This window comes from Eutrema salsugineum, unplaced genomic scaffold (genome assembly GCF_000478725.1).
Source record: "Eutrema salsugineum unplaced genomic scaffold, Eutsalg1_0 scaffold_5, whole genome shotgun sequence".
NCBI classification, from domain to species: Eukaryota; Viridiplantae; Streptophyta; class Magnoliopsida; order Brassicales; family Brassicaceae; genus Eutrema; species Eutrema salsugineum.
In genome coordinates, this window is record NW_006256612.1 from 12639074 (window position 1) to 12655235 (window position 16162).

The 16162-nt window shown below is 37.0% G+C and overlaps 4 protein-coding genes, 1 long non-coding RNA gene and 1 other non-coding gene across 6 annotated transcripts in view; 3 read left to right on the forward strand and 3 right to left on the reverse strand.

Annotated features, from left to right (window-relative positions):
• LOC18993966 (ATP-dependent Clp protease proteolytic subunit-related protein 3, chloroplastic) overlaps positions 1 to 1960 on the forward strand; it is a 3363-nt gene extending 1403 nt beyond the window's left edge. The window contains exons 5-10 of the mRNA XM_006417548.2: positions 9 to 105; positions 186 to 259; positions 479 to 532; positions 619 to 702; positions 1268 to 1390; positions 1689 to 1960. Of these exons, the coding sequence (XP_006417611.2) occupies positions 9 to 105; positions 186 to 259; positions 479 to 532; positions 619 to 702; positions 1268 to 1363 (405 nt within the window). The 3' untranslated portion in view covers positions 1364 to 1390; positions 1689 to 1960. The remainder of the gene's footprint in view (positions 1 to 8; positions 106 to 185; positions 260 to 478; positions 533 to 618; positions 703 to 1267; positions 1391 to 1688) is intronic.
• Positions 1961 to 2185: 225 nt separating this feature from the next.
• TRNAE-UUC lies at positions 2186 to 2257 on the reverse strand. Its single transcript has one exon. It is a non-coding gene; the product is annotated as a tRNA-Glu (tRNA).
• A 323-nt stretch (positions 2258 to 2580) lies between these two features.
• On the reverse strand, positions 2581 to 7489 carry LOC18993967 (respiratory burst oxidase homolog protein B). Its single transcript, XM_006417550.2, is given in 14 exon segments — positions 2581 to 2690; positions 2819 to 3047; positions 3138 to 3405; positions 3551 to 3624; positions 3726 to 3828; positions 3927 to 4042; positions 4268 to 4363; positions 4524 to 4913; positions 5006 to 5440; positions 5565 to 5678; positions 5799 to 5847; positions 5946 to 6105; positions 6433 to 6832; positions 7481 to 7489. Coding segments are annotated over 14 exon segments (2553 nt in total).
• An 882-nt stretch (positions 7490 to 8371) lies between these two features.
• On the forward strand, positions 8372 to 9716 carry LOC18993968. Its single transcript, XR_002898049.1, has 4 exons — positions 8372 to 9153; positions 9244 to 9364; positions 9482 to 9591; positions 9678 to 9716. It is a non-coding gene; the product is annotated as an uncharacterized LOC18993968 (long non-coding RNA).
• A 1239-nt stretch (positions 9717 to 10955) lies between these two features.
• On the forward strand, positions 10956 to 13472 carry LOC18993969 (probable mediator of RNA polymerase II transcription subunit 37b). Its single transcript, XM_006417552.1, has 6 exons — positions 10956 to 11004; positions 11162 to 11426; positions 11522 to 11733; positions 11846 to 12568; positions 12663 to 12900; positions 12986 to 13472. Exons 1-6 carry the CDS (start codon positions 10956 to 10958, stop codon positions 13470 to 13472), a joined length of 1974 nt encoding a protein of 657 aa, XP_006417615.1.
• A 478-nt stretch (positions 13473 to 13950) lies between these two features.
• Positions 13951 to 15189, reverse strand: LOC18993970 (protein SRC2 homolog). The gene has a single exon (XM_006417553.2). The coding sequence runs from the start codon at positions 15081 to 15083 to the stop codon at positions 14121 to 14123; it is 963 nt and encodes a 320-aa protein (XP_006417616.1). The 5' UTR covers positions 15084 to 15189; the 3' UTR covers positions 13951 to 14120.
• Positions 15190 to 16162: the final 973 nt, after the last annotated feature.

Here is a 16162-nt window from a genome sequence, read left to right on the forward strand (position 1 = left end):
TTGTGCAGGTACATACAGTCTGTGTGGGAGCAGCCATAGGCCAGGCATGTCTGTTACTTTCAGCGGGCACAAAGGGGAAACGGTTTATGATGCCACATGCCAAAGGTAATGTGTGCATTCTAGTCAACGGATTGCTCACTCTTGATAATCAGAGATTCTTAATCGTTTGATTCAATATGTTGCAGCAATGATCCAGCAACCTCGTGTGCCTTCTTCTGGGTTGATGCCTGCCAGTGATGTCCTGATTCGTGCCAAAGAGGTTTGATGTTCCCTCTGTACACTATGTGTCCTGAAAATCTAATGTCAACTGAGATTTTTTCATGATGTTTTGCTTATACGTTTTTTTTTCGTATTTCATTTTCATGTTACTATCACATATCTCTGATCATTTGGACACAAATTTCTCACTTAAGCATTTGGCTCAAATTTCTGAAACTGATTTTCATTACATCTCTCACTTTCCTGGTTGCAAATGCAGGTTATAACAAACAGAGATATACTTGTGGAACTACTATCAAAGCACACTGGGAATGTAAGTGGGTAACATTTCTTTGACTTCATAACTTGGAAGGGAGATATTCTATGGCTGATTTAAATCGTTTTAAATGTCTTATTTAGTCCTTGGAGACTGTAGCTAACGTGATGAGAAGGCCATATTACATGGATGCACCAAAAGCTAAAGAATTTGGAGTCATTGACAGGGTAAGTTTAGGCACTGTAAATTGCTATGTTGATTTTCATATGCACGCAGTAAGAGATTGAGATAATTCGTCGTCATTAAGTAAAGTAATTCCCTGGGTCAAGTTTCCCTCTCAGCGTAAGCTAATGGCAATCACACTACCAATTCTTTATTTCTCTTCCATTTATGAGCCTCAACTTGCTAAAACCTATTCCTGATGTTTGCCTTCGCTTAATGATGATATGTGTTCAGAATCTTCCAACTTACAGCCAATACCACAAGTGTTTCATAGCAAAATCAACCTTCAACTAGAATTGTTTATGTTGTTTGATACATATTCCTTCGATTTTGAGACCTTACTTATTGGAAAATTGCGTCATTTTTCGTTTCCCTTGGGATTTAATGTTCATCAAAGATACATGACATTACTTGGCTGATTTTAAAATTTCGAAGTGTCCAGTGTGATTTCTATTGGTTCTTGATCATTATATTAGTCTTTGTTACTAAAGAGTTTTTATCATCAAGGATTATCTCAGAACTTGTTGGTCTCTGCTGGACTGAAAGAAAAATTTGTAATACTGTCACCAGATCCTTTGGCGTGGTCAAGATCAAATTATTGCGGACGTTGTTCCTTCAGAGGAATTCGACAAGAACGCCGGGATCAGAAGCGTAGAACGAGTCTAGTTTCAAGTTCTCTTGCCCCAAAACATTGTAAGTGAGAGCCGCTTAACTCTTCATCACTACTCTTTAGGCGTGAATCATTTAAGAACATGGAAATATTCCTTGCTCGGTCCTGAGTAGCTATAGCTAAAATATGCTACTAGAGTGAAGCAGAAGAAGTTAGCATCTAGATATCTGATCATTTCTAACTCACCTGCAAAATTTATGTCAGATCATTCAAAAATCTTATGGATAAGAAAAAGTCAGTGTCTTTTCCTTTTTGAAGACTACCCATTACATTTTTTGAATCTTGATATTTTTTTTTTGCTTCAACTCTCTTCATTTGCAGGTTCCAATGGACAACAATATAATAGGATTAAAGACTGATCCAGTTCACATGGTTGTGGCTGTCTTCTTTCGAACCAATTGGTAAATGTGCATCATGCGATTAGGAGAATCATATTTAAGAAGATCTTGGAATATATACTATGATGAGTTTGTAATGTCTATGTTCGTTAGCTCTCTCACAAGCAAAAAGTAAATGTAATCTTCAACTCTCTCTCTCTTTTCCCCCGGATTTCAATTTGAACAAATGAACAGTTTCATACTTCTTTTCGGGCATAACTTTCTTTTTTTCTGTAAGCTTTTCAAAATTTAAATTATCAGCCCCGCTTGACTAGCAATCGCATACATTATAAACTTGATTTAAAAACTAAATGAGAAAGTGCGTTAGCGTGTAATTACATCCCTATCTTCCCAGTCAAGTTACATGTATATGATAAGGATCCTATGGCCCGGTAAAAGATTACATTCCCAAAATTTACACGAAAACTCAAAAACAAAAAGCTCCGATGCCGGGAATCGAACCCGGGTCTCCTGGGTGAAAGCCAGATATCCTAACCGCTGGACGACATCGGATTTATTGGTGATTTGCTATAAACTATTAATAAAATATTATGAAACTAACAAAGTACAGTTTGTTACTTCTTTTGAGATCTCGGAAAATGTCTCAAGTTCCAAGTTCTAGTCTCTACTTTTGAATCTGGAACCCCTTCAAAGTGGTTATTATATATATCAGCTTGACATGTTTTGTTTATTAATTTACTACAGTATTTAATTTGAGAATGCACTTATATTCAATGATAGGCTTTCAAAAAGTAGTACGTAGTTATAAATTTATAGTTATAAAACCAGTAGCTAAGGTAAGTTTTAAGAAATAGTAATGATTGAAAAAGTTGAATCTAGAAATTTTCCTTGTGGAATTCAAACTTGGTCGTAGTTTTCCTAGAGAAATCTTGAGCCAATCTCTTCAACTCTCCTATGATACATGATCTACCGCAGTAGAAAACCCCTACAAACAAAATACAAAGGTAAAATACATTACTACTACAGAGAGTCAGAGATTCTACGAGAAATTAAATCTTCTATATATATATATATAAATAAATAGTTTACGGGATTTTTGTAATGATCACATACCAACTCGTTGATTGACGTGGTTCACAGCAACGTGCTTAAAGACGCTGCGCCAATCGGGTCGGGCGAAGTGGGTTCGGACCCGAGTACCCGACACGATGTCAATACCGTTCTTGGCGTGGTGCAATGACTGCAACATCGTGATTAGTGCTGATCTCGCGTCTCCTTCCTCGTACACGCTCGTGCAGTAATTATGTAGCTCAATGATCCCCTCACTATCATACTCAGCTACCTTTTGTTCAATTTTCTTCTAATTAGTTCTCAGTGTATAAAAATATTATTCAAAAAATATTATTGACTATATACATACACATGCATATACCTCGTTCATGACCTCACTGAACCATTCTAAAGATCCCTGCTCCCTTGTTACCCAATAGAAATAAGCTCGCTTTGTGTTGCTTCTATGGACATAGTGGCTAGTGCCTTCTTCAATGGATTTTTGGTTCTTAATGTTGTTAAGGACGTCCCTAAGTATGCTTATTAATGGGGTCGCTCCGATCCCTAGACCTACCAGAAGCAATACATCGTAGTTTCGGTAATCTTGTGCCGGTGCACCATATGGACCATCAATCAAGAGCCTCGGAAACCTTTCGATTTAAATTGATTAGCAAAAAAAAAAAAAAAAAGATTAATATTCGTTAATCAGACGACAGACTTGTACATGTTTCATAAAAAAAAATTTGATGCTCTGTTTTCTTTAAACGTAATTGCGCAAATAAATAAATTAAATACCTGGTTATGTTATTGGCTTGACCTTTGTCAGCTATGAAGAGCCCACTTTGACTTGTTAACGGAGGTTGACAAACCTATTTTTGTTTTTGTAACTTCAATCATTAATCAAACTAGAATTCTGATCAAATATATGTCGTCTTTTTATAAATTCTTGTATTTACGCTTGAAAAATGACCTTCGAAAATAAGGATTTGAGTTGTGATGTCCAATCTCCGAGGGTACGGATATGAATGCTGAGGAAATCGTCTCCGGAAGCCGAAGTAATCGAAAACGGATGCCTATATACAAACAATATAGAAATTGAAGAGGCTCACCAATCACCAAATTATGAAATTAATTTCATGCATAATTATGTTCATTAGTATTTGTTAATTACCATTGTAATGGTGAGACGTCAGAACAGTTAACATATATGTACTGCCCACTTGTGTACTTGAAACCTTTAGGTTTTGACATGTAGAGTGAAAGTACATTTCCTGGATATACTGCGACCTGAAAATTATTCTTTTTTTAATGAATTTGTTTTGCAGGACGTATTACCTATTCTGAAGATAGCTAATATCTAGACTACGTTCACAGAAATTTTTCATTCATGGTCTTGGTTTCTTCGACAGCTAATAATTATGATTTTGATTTTAATTTGGACCCTTGTTTGACTATTTTAAAAAATTTTAACACTAGAACTTACAATTTAGTTGCGATAATATTGAGATATACCTTCAAAATCTTTACCGCCTTGGAACCTGATCTAAATAAACGAATCAATCTTTCACACGCATACAATATCATTGGAACAGCCAGATACATCCACGTCTGTCCAAAATAATAATAATAAAAACAAACAAACAAACGAGGTTTCCATTAAAGTTCACTTTTTAGATTAGAATTATCAATTATGTAAGATCTTTAAGAATAAAATTGTTTTTAAATATCGTAATTAGTTAAGAGGTAAGAAATTTTTAATCGTACGTACCGTTTTCACGTACCATTCCTTGGAGAGGTAAATAAAATAGCCATGCACGATGAGAAGCACATAAACGATGACAAATAAATGGTGTGAATACCAAAACGCGTTAAAACCGGTTAACCGTTTGAACGCTTTTGGTAGGTTGTTGGCCCGGTTGCGTCTAAACCACGATTGGGCCAAGACAAAGGCCACTACCATTAGAACCACCATAGTTACTCCGGTCCACCCATCTGTTCCTTTCATGAACCACCAGTAATTGTCCGGCCTCTCGTCTCCGAAGAACTTTTTCACTGGCTCAAACTCTACATATTTTGCATGCAGCAGTCGCGGAAAATCACATGCCATGTGAGATATGGCATGTAAGCCTATTCCAATCCCGATCCCTAGCGCAATAACCTGCATGCAAAGAAAAGAAAAAAATGACATATTTAATGTGTATACATATGATAGAACACTAATTAATGTAATTGCATATCATCATTAATTACCTTGTGGAAATTGATATTGTCATCAAATGGAACAACGGACCCAAGCTTAGACTTGGTCCTTAGCCAAGTAATAGTGTTCCTACACACAGGCAAGAGAATGAGAGCCATGTTGAATTTCAAGGTCTCTGCACTGCCTTTGGCCACGGAAACACAGTAACCCATCACCTCGAATGCGGCTCTGCGTTTATACTGGAGAAATTTCCAAGTGAAGAGAGCTATGCAAATAGATATCCACAATGCTAACACCCAAATCCTTCTCCAATTTTCCAAGAACAAGTATGATATATTCCTAGCAACTCTTTTCACCGGGTTCCTCTCTTTTGTTGGTATGAGCTTCTGGCTCAACATCTTGTTGAGTGCACGTTTGTTCTCGGATGATTGATTGTTGTTCGATTGGCTAGGTACTTGGAGAAGCAATGTTTCCAAGTTGTATAACTGCAAACAACCATAGCTCAAATAGATGCATTATAATGTGAGTTTTTCTAGTGTCCTAATTAAAACAAAAATAGACAGGTTTGATGCTTTAATATTTGACGGTAATTTTCAAGTAACAACGAACCTCGATATATCCGAGGTTGTCGCGATCGAGTTCTTCCATGATCAAGGCAGCGTATTCGTCTACCTTTTCTTGAATCTTCGATAGTTGGTTAGCCGATGCACTTAAAGCAATTATCTACAAACCCCCAAAATAAGCCACAATAATTAATACTTCCAATTTTAATTTTATATATAAGCAGCGCGCGTAGTTAACGAAATTGAGATCGATAGTTATCGCTAATAAATTATTTCTCACCTCCTTAACCTCTTCTCCCGTAATACGGCCGTCCAAATTTTTGTCCACCCTTAGTCACATGAACACGTATAAATAACTAACGCTCTCTTATCATATTATATGACGAGTGCATTAAAATTTACCACAAATAAATGAAACAATACTTACATATCAAAAAAGATTTGCAGCCTAGCATCAAAACTATTGCCCGTGATCTGCTCCCAAAATTCGAGTAATTCAGTTTTGGTGATCGACGATGACGTAGTCCCTCTTCTTCGGACCAATGCCTCGAAAAGCTCGTTCACAAATTCGCTCGATTCAACCATTCCTATTTGGTTGAAAGCAACTTTTTATTCGAATATTTGATCTCTCTTTTTCAGAATAATAAATATATATATATATATATATATATGATTTTTCCACAATACTGATAAATGATGATAAATATAATAATAAGAAAGTATATGTATTAAAAAGAAAAATATAAGGATATATAATTTTGGGAAATAAATTGAGTTTTTTTTTTTGCACTGACATTACAAAAAGTGGGTTGCCGAAAAACACAAGATATTACTAATTTTTATATGTAAAAAATACTTATTTTAAAACACTCGTTAAAATGAAAAGCAAAAACTATGTTACTTGGAGAGATTACCTATGCAATGTCCAAATTTAGATTTTGGAAGCTTCCCTTCAACGGCCAACTCATGGAATCTCTTTTCAACTTCATCCCAACCTGTGCCCACGGCGTCGTTTTTGGCTATGAACCTCAAACCTCTAAGTGCAAACATAGCACCGGACTTACTCCGGTCCAGCCGGGGTGAAGCGAACGACAACGACTTAACCATCGTTTTTAGCCTCCCCGAAACAACTGACCGAAGAATCGCCATCGGCTTATTCTTTTCCAGCTTCAACGTACTGATCATGTTCTCCTCTCGCATCTCGAGCGTGATCTCGACATAGTCATCACGATTGCATTGGGAGGTTTTCTCTCCTTCGGACCTGCAGGATTCCATTTCTTGCTCCATCTAATTCTCTTGCTTGTTTTCCAGTTGCTATGATTACAGTATACACTCTTTTTTTTGCTATATTTAAGGACGTTGAAACTCAAAAACAAAAGAAGACATCATTCGTTTCTTTACCAAAACAAAAAAAAATCATACGTTTGTCTTTTATTATTAGTATTTTCTGTTTTGTCTCAATCAATTTTATATTCTTTGTTTACCGTACCTGAAAACGAACTAGACGCCAATTATCATGATCCAACCAAATGTTTTTATATATATTATGATAAACGTTTATATCGTGCGAACATATTAAACTGGAATTTTATATACCTTTATTATAAGCATAAGTAGTAGTACAGTGACATATATACAAAATTACTAAACATGATTTATATGCATTTTAATTGATTTTTTTTAAAAAAATATTCATTAATATTACATATTTGTCAATTATTTAGTATGTAAAATTAATATTAACTGCTAGTCAAATTGAAACCAAGGAGCCGCCATTAGGGTGGTTTACGTGTTTTGTTGTTATCCTATTGTTATTGTCTTTTGATTCTGCTTCAATAAAAATACAAAACCAGGAGTAGTTAGAACATGGCACAGTTCCTTCATATATATAATTTGTGTCTGCGTAATAAATAAATGGAGTGGTTAAGCAGTGGTCATGTTCCTCCAAAAACTACACCTCACCTCTTGCATATGCCTTTTGTTTTGGCATCACACTAAATTCATTAGCAAAAAGAAAGATTTTTGTTTAGTGAATTAACGTCATACCCCTATTTTATCCTGGCTAAGAAATTATTTAAATTTGTTTACAAGAGAATATTGCTTAAACATTTTGGCTTAATTTTTTTTTTTGCTTGAATTGAGTTTTTTTTTTTTTGTGTAGTCTCCATTCCATACAACGAGTTCACTTGGGCTTACATGTACAGTAACAATGTGGGTATCATTTCTGTAATAGAATTTTAGTTTGACAAAGGAAAAATGTAGACCCGACGACATTGCAGTAGTATTTTAGAAATAAATTAAAAAGATTTATAAAATTTGATTAAAAAACGAAAATTCTGGCTGTACGTAGTCCCAATTTATGGATAATCCCTTTGATTATACTCTTTTATTTACTGGGGAATGGATAAAGTGATTTGAAAACACACGGATTACATTATAATATTTCTTACTTATTATTAAAATCGACGAAGATCACGTGGATATCACGTGAGGAAATTTTAATCGAACCAACCAAATTGGCTTGAACCATACGATTACTGAAATAACCAAACTAAACCAAGCGAGATGTGGTTGTATTACTCATACTCATATCCCACTCGCACCCACAGCGCGTTGCGCACGTTAGTCCAAAATCGAAAGTTATAATCTTTCAATTTTGCTCATATTTTGCCAAAACGCGGTATTGCGCGATTTTTTCGTGAATGAATTATTATTTTATTATTATTTTTTCCTCTGGTGCGTTTTATTTGTTATTCGATTGCCGTTTTGGTCGATATTTTGTGAAAATAGTTGCATTAACATCAATTTATGTTATTTGCGTTTTGCTTGTTATCTGTTGTCGTTTGGCTTTTTAGTAGAGGTGTCGGATGGAACCCGATCGGCGATGACGGTGAGCTCCAAAAGAAAAAGATTTCTCAGACGAATCTGGAAGAAGAGTGAATTGAATCGACAACTTGGCAAGTCTCTTTGAGTTCAGCTATCCGATCTCCATTTCAGTGTTCATCATCCAGAAAGAGCCATTGATTTCAAAAACATAGTGGGTCCTGCTCTGTCTTTGATCAACCCTTCTCTCGTCTTAAGTTCTGGGGTTGTTAGGTTTTTACTTAAGCTTCCAGGTTTTGTCGCTCAGCGAAATTTTTTTGATTTCTCCATTCAGGATAAGAATTATCGAACAAAGTTGAATCTTTAGTTTTAGAAAGCATTATGGTTTCATTACAAGATATTGCTATGTCGAATATCTTCGGCTCTTTGTCTTTGCTCAAATATACTTATAATTTTGTGATTATCTATCTTTTTAGGAATGTATCTTTGTATTCGTTTGATTCGAAACGATACTGAAGGAGCTTTTGATCCTCTCAATCAAATCTTTTGACTGCTAACTTTGTTTACGATTGCGTATTGCTATTGATTACTTACATTTCGTAAATTGTTTCCTTGATTGAGTGTAGTGTGGTTTACGAATATTAGAATTGGAAATTTGATCCTTTTTTTGCCTTAACTGATTTGCGAAATTCTACGGAACGAGAATTTCCTTGAGGAACTCGTATTTGTAGAAGAATGTCAAGTGGAGACGAAAGTGTCTCTTTTCCGTGTAATTTCTATTCTTGAAACTGGCAAGGCCACAACTTGTTCAGGTTTGAAAGTGAAAACCAGTGTAATCCTAACTGATTTTTGATCTTCTTCCCGTGAAATAATGAACTGAATGGAAGTAACTTTTCGTATAGATGTTCATCGGAGATGGAGCAAAACTTGTTCGTGATGCTTTTGTTGCTTGCAAAAGAGAAACCCCCTTGTATTGTATTCATAGATGAGATTGACGCAATAAGGAACAAAGCATTTTGATAGGTATCTCTATCTATAGTCATGTCTTAACGATTTGATATATCTAGCCTTCATTTGACTTTCCTTTCCAATGATTAATGCTGGCTTTTTCATGGTCGAGAAAAATGAATGTGAATGCAGATGTCAATTTTGAAGAGCTTGCTCGATCAACTGATGATTTCAATGGAGCTCAGCTCAAAGCAGTGTGTGTTGAAGCGGGCATGCTTGCCTTGCGCCGGAATGCAACCGAGGTATGCATATATGTCGACCTAGTGGTTGTTACCTTGTAGAATGGATGATGAGGAAGAAATGAGAAAATGTGGTGGGTGTTTTGCAGGTCAACCACGAGGATTTCAATCAAGGAATAATTCAAGTACAAGCCAAGAAAAAAGCTATTTTGAATTATTATGCCTAAGTCCTCTTCTTTCTTCTATTACCATTATAGAAAAGTTCCAAGTTCTTGTCCCTAGTTTTGAATTTGGAACCCCTTCAAACTTCCAATTTGTTATTATAAATATCAGCTTCACATGTTTTGCTTTTCTTTTGTTTGTTAATTTTAGTATATCAATCAATGCTACCTTGTTTTATCTCAAAGTAATATCTAGTTTAACTTCAATTAATTACATGTGCAAAAAAATAGACCTTCAAGTCTTTTTAAGTTAGAGCCTAAAATGTGACCAATACCTAATTTTTGCGAAGGAGAATAGTGAAGCTCTAGAGATCTAAAAACTTGTTAGTGGAGATTTATGCTAATTTCTGTATGCCACGTATTGCATAAGACAATCAGACAGTATCAACTATTAAGCTTAACTACGTTCGTTGTGAAAACTGTCTTTTTAATTTGCTTCAATTCAATATTCATTATAATGTTAGTAAACTATTTTTTTTCTTTCTTTGCAAACTTTGTGCATGTTTCATAAAATTTTATGTGCCTCCTCTGTTTTTCTTTAAACATAATTACGCAAATAAGAAATCAATTAAATACATGGTTAGATTATTTAGGTTGACCTATGTCCGCTATGAAGAGCCCACTTTTGATTTTTTTTGTGTTTAATCTCCATTCTATTTCTTATGCTTACACTGTTAATATGTAGGTATCATTTTTGTAATTTTGTAGAAAACGGAAAAATGTAGACAATATAAATTAGAAAACTTTATAATTTGATTAGAAAACTGAAAATTGTGTCTGTAATCCAATTTATGGATCTGAAGAAGTCGTGAAATATTATCAGGAGTTTTTGTAAGAACTGACAGCTTAATTACACGTGTATCTGCGTTATTAGATCTCTTACGTGTGTAAAAAGTTAGGAACGTGCCAACACAAAATAAATCATTCAGCTTACGTATCATGTAATGATTGGAGAGATACTCTAGCAAATTAAATACAAAATAAATCATTCAGCTTACGTGTCATATAATGATTGGAGAATATACTCTAGCAAATTAATTACAAAATAAATCATTCAGCGTATGTGTCATATAATAATGATTGGAAAAGATATTCTAGCAAATTAAATACAAATCCAGGTAAGCACATATAAATACACCGAGAGCTTCACATTCTTTTGAACCCTAAGGAAAGTGACCAAATTAAGAAGAATTCTAAACAACGAAGATGACGAACAACCCTCTTGCGTATTTGGTTTTTGTGACTGCTTCTTTAGGTAAAATTTTTCAGATGAAATTTCTCATATATCTATCCTTTAATTTCAGTGTGTGTTTTGGTCGATTGATAAGTCGTAGTACTGAACTATAATTTCAAGTATCTTCTGTTTGATTAATGTGTGCTAAGGCCTTTTTGATTGTTTATGAATGGAGCAGTTTTGATTTCAAGTGTGGCAACAGAAGGCGAGGAGCAGAAAATAGGTACGGTGATAGGGATCGATCTAGGGACTACATATTCATGTGTTGGTGTGTACCATAACAAACACGTTGAAATCATAGCAAACGATCAAGGAAACAGAATCACACCATCTTGGGTTGCCTTCACTGATACGGAACGTCTCATAGGCGAGGCTGCTAAGAATCAAGCGGCCAAGAATCCTGAACGGACCATCCACGACCCCAAACGTCTGATGGGTAGAAAGTAAGTCTGTTTCCTTAGTTTACTAGTGTGTCCAGTCTATGATATTGAACTTTTATTCATGTTTTTTTTTTGTGTGTGTGTGTGTGATATTACAGATTTGATGATCCTGATGTACAAAGGGATATCAAATTCTTGCCATACAAGGTTGTGAACAAAGATGGAAAGCCTTACATTCAAGTGAAGGTTAAAGGCGAAGACAAAGTGTTTAGTCCTGAGGAAATAAGTGCTATGATACTAACTAAGATGAAGGAGACAGCTGAAGCATTCTTGGGAAAGAAGATCAAAGATGCTGTCATCACCGTTCCAGGTATGTGTCATATACACTTTCAAAACTATGTACGGACGGATTGTGTGGTGCCTTTGAATGTATAGTAATCAAGAAGATGGCTTGATTTGTTTCTTGGTTGTATTTTTTGCAGCTTATTTCAATGATGCGCAGAGGCAAGCGACAAAAGACGCAGGTGCTATCGCAGGACTTAACGTGGTTCATATAATAAACGAGCCAACAGGTGCAGCCATAGCTTATGGTTTGGACAAAAAAGGTGGTGAGACAAATATCCTCGTGTATGATGTTGGTGGAGGAACATTCGATGTTAGTATCCTTACCATAGACAATGGAGTCTTTGAAGTCTTATCGACAAGCGGAGACACTCATCTCGGTGGAGAAGATTTTGACCACAGAGTGATGGACTATTTCATCAAGCTGGTTAAGAAGAAGTACAACAAAGACATAAGCAAGGATCACAAAGCGCTTAGTAAACTCAGGCGCGAATGCGAGCGTGCGAAACGAGCTTTGAGCAACCAACACCAAGTCCGCGTTGAAATTGAGTCGCTCTTCGATGGAGTTGATTTCTCTGAGCCATTAACGAAAGCGAGGTTCGAGGAACTAAACATGGATTTGTTCAAAAGGACGATGGAGCCAGTGAAGAAGGCTCTTAAAGATGCCGGTTTGAAGAAATCTGAAATAGACGAGATTGTTCTTGTTGGAGGAAGCACTCGAATCCCAAAAATCCAGCAACTGTTGAAAGATTTCTTCGATGGCAAGGAACTTAACAAAGGGACTAACCCTGATGAGGCTGTGGCGTACGGAGCCGCTGTTCAAGGTGGGGTGTTAAGTGGTGAAGGTGGTGAAGAAACCCAAAGTAAGTTTACTTACTGTACTTTGATGTGTTTTCACTTACTGTACTTTCATGTTTTTTCAGTTGTGAAATAAACGTATAATTATATTGAAAACAGATATTCTGCTTCTTGATGTTGCGCCGTTGAGTCTTGGTATTGAGACGGTGGGAGGCGTGATGACAAAGGTTATTCCAAGGAACACGGCGATTCCGACGAGGAAGTCTCAGGTGTTCACGACTTACCAGGATCAGCAAACAACTGTGAGCATCAAGGTCTACGAAGGCGAGAGAAGCTTGACTAAAGATAACCGCGAGCTTGGAAAATTCGATCTCACGGGAATTCTTCCTGCACCTAGGTATGATCTAAATTCAATCTTGGTTTATGATCATACAGGTTTGGTTGTTGGTTACTTAAGACGCATAACCATTTTTTTTATTCAGGGGAGTGCCACAGGTAGAGGTGACGTTCGAAGTAGACGCAAATGGGATTCTACAGGTGAAAGCCGAAGACAAAGTTGCAAAGACGTCACAGACGATTACTATTACGAACGATAAAGGCCGTTTGACAGAAGAAGAGATCGAAGAAATGATTAGAGAAGCAGAGGAGTTTGCAGAGGAAGATAGGATTGTAAAGGAGAAGATTGATGCGAGGAACAAGCTTGAAACGTATGTGTACAACATGAAGAGTACATTGAACGATAAGGAGAAGCTTGCGGAGAAGATAAGTGAGGAGGATAAAGAGAAGATGGAAGAGGTTTTGAAGGAGGCGTTGGAGTGGTTAGAGGAGAATGTGAATGCAGACAAGGATGATTACGAGCAGAAACTGAAGGAGACGGAGTCGGTTTGTAATCCGGTTATTAAGTCGGTTTACGAGAAAACCAGTGGAGAGAGTGAGGAGGATGGTGAAGATGGTCATGATGAGTTATAGAGTCAGGTGGTTGAGAGATGTTTCAGTCGGTTTATTGACCGGTTTCGAGGGTTGTTTTTACTTACTTAGGCTTATGTGACATTGGATTTGCAAATGTTAGTTTAATTATTTTCTGTTCTTACTCTTTTTAAGGTTGCTGGGATATGTGATAATTAGGAACGAAAGGAAGTTTATGTAGAATAGACTTTGATTTTTTTGAGAATTATTCGTTGTAGACATTGTTCTGAGAGGTGCCAATTCTTTACTAGTGTTAAGTGAATCTGATATCGATGTGGTTAAGTCTTTTTGTGATGCACATTATTCGTAGACAAATCCTGTTAATATTCCACTAGCAATGTCTGATGGCTTCTTTTTAATACTTGTGTGAATAAACCTATCCTATAGGTTTTTCTACGGTTGAGGTATATATAGCGGCCAAAAGACAGATTCTATATATGCGACATAATCCTACATCATGAGAAATACACAGCGCATGATCTTACCTCTGCTTCATAGCAAATAAATTCCTTATTTTCATTAGGAGAAAGCCAGAAACATAAAAGACAAGATAGAATTTGTTGATCTCTCACATGATCCACAAAAAGAAAAAGCATAAACATAGGAGCAGCTTACCTAAGAAATTGAAAGTTATAGCACAAAGGGAAATAATCAGAAATCAAAGTCACCACCCATATCACCCATATCAGCAACATCATCAATGGCTTCACCAACCAGCAACCCACCCAATAAACCAGCTCCAAGCCCAAGTCCAAGCCCCATTCCGGCTCCTCCGTGCTTCTTTGGTTTCTGCGGTTTACCATGAGCTTGCTGTTGCGGGTAACCGTATGGACCCTGTGGCGGGTATCCCGGGTATCCATAACCCGGACCCTGTGGCGGATAACCCGGGTAGCCTCCTTGTTGATGAGGCGGATATCCACCGTGTTGCGGGTATGCACCGGGCGGTGGATACCCACCAGGCCCAGCTGGAGGATATGCTCCCGGCGGCGGATATCCACCAGCCTGCGGCGGGTATCCGTAAACACCACCACCGTGTTTATCGTCGTGTCCCTGTGGTGGATATCCGGAAGGACCCGGCGGGTATGCAGACGGGGCTCCATGTCCGGGCGGGTAAGCGGTAACGGGCTGATGATCCATGGGCTTGTGATCTATAGCAGATGGGCCAGGCGCGTGAGGAGCACTCGAAGCTCCGAAAGTATACTTTTCTCCAAATTTGAAGGAGAATTTTAGAGATCCTTTGGCTTTTCCATTAGGCAGCCTCACCGAATACGTCACCGTTTTCTCCTCGTCACCGATCTTGTTCTGATCCAAAATCTCCTTCACCGGAACGCTAACCTCTCCGACGGGTTTATCACCTGCGATAGGCCGATCGGCCACGATCTCGATGACCAGTGTTAGACGATTCTCACGCGCCGCCGCGTCGTCGACGGTGAACTTCATCTGATGTTTCCATTTGGGTTTGGTCCCGCAATCTTTGTCCACCTTCGTCTTCTGCTTCGTCCTTGCGTCGCCGTTGATAGAAACGACGGCGTATAAGTCCTGCTTACCGATCATCTGGATATCTTTCAGATCCTCCGCGGATATTATCGTCAGATCCAACGACCTACACTCCATGATTTACTCGGATCGAGATGTATGAGAAAAGAAAAAACTTTGGAATTTGGTTTAAGCAAAGGCTAGATTTTTTTAGTAGTGGTGACACAAAAAATGAAAGGGTAAGGGTGCATATATATATATACGATATGCATTTATGTTCGAGTCGGTTTAAAAGAAGAAAAAGGTTTTTTTACACACACGGGACCGACACGTACAAGATTACTAATTTACTATTGTTTGGATATAAAGAACGCGGCTACACCAATTTTAAAAGGGAAATTAGTTTTTTATCCTAAAATTAGTTTTTTTCTTTCATCCTAAATCCTACCAAGTTTAATGTTTGCTTAGCTGTTAATTAGTTTAGTAATTTACTCTAGAATAAAGCCACCTACCAAGGGAAATCTAAATGATAATGGCAAATCTATCCGTTTTATGTTGATGAAGCCGTGAAAAAAAAAAAAGAAAAAAAAAAGATATCACACGCGCGTTGAAAGGATAATGCTAAAGAAAGCTCATGTACGGGTGTTGAATTAAGTATCTAATCTAGGATGTTGAATTTTGGCCTAAACTTATTTTCGTTGAAACATAGAAATTTGGAAGCAGATTTTTGGTTTTGTAAAAAATAAATTAAAAAAAAAACAGATGCAGAAATTGTATTAATTTGCATTTACCGGTCAATTAGTGGAAAAAAAATAACCGTCTTCTGGTACTCTTAGAAGTTTAGAGCTGGTTCAACATGTGTTAGTTTGCGCGTTTACCGGTTAATTTGCTAATAACCTTTTTACTCGTGTTTAGAAACTTTATAAAATGGAAAAGAAAAAAAAAAGAGAAAGAAGGAATCTTTTAAGCATCTTCCTTGGTATTTGCTCTAGTAGCCAAGATCAATGCGCGTGGAATAATCCAAAAGTTCCTTTTGCTTAACCTCCCTCATTGGTTCTCATTTTCTTGATCGAAGCGTCTTTTCAATTCAACGGTAGCTTCGTCTCCGCAACTCGCGTGGACTTGACGCACTAATACTATCCAGATTCTTTGCAACTTTAGTCACGAGATTCTTTGCAATTTTCTTCTCCTAGTTCACGCACATTTATGTCATATTA

What these genes read in the sequence shown, in the direction of transcription:
- LOC18993970 (XM_006417553.2), bottom strand. Translation starts at nt 15,083, where the DNA reads ATGGAGTGTAGGTCGTTGGATCTGACGATAATATCCGCGGAGGATCTG.
- LOC18993969 (XM_006417552.1), top strand. Translation starts at nt 10,956, where the DNA reads ATGACGAACAACCCTCTTGCGTATTTGGTTTTTGTGACTGCTTCTTTA. An exon ending in TGCTGTCATCACCGTTCCAG is followed by an intron (nt 11,734 to 11,845) that starts GTATGTGTCATA and finishes TATTTTTTGCAG; the next exon opens with CTTATTTCAATGATGCGCAG. An exon ending in GGAATTCTTCCTGCACCTAG is followed by an intron (nt 12,901 to 12,985) that starts GTATGATCTAAA and finishes TTTTTTATTCAG; the next exon opens with GGGAGTGCCACAGGTAGAGG.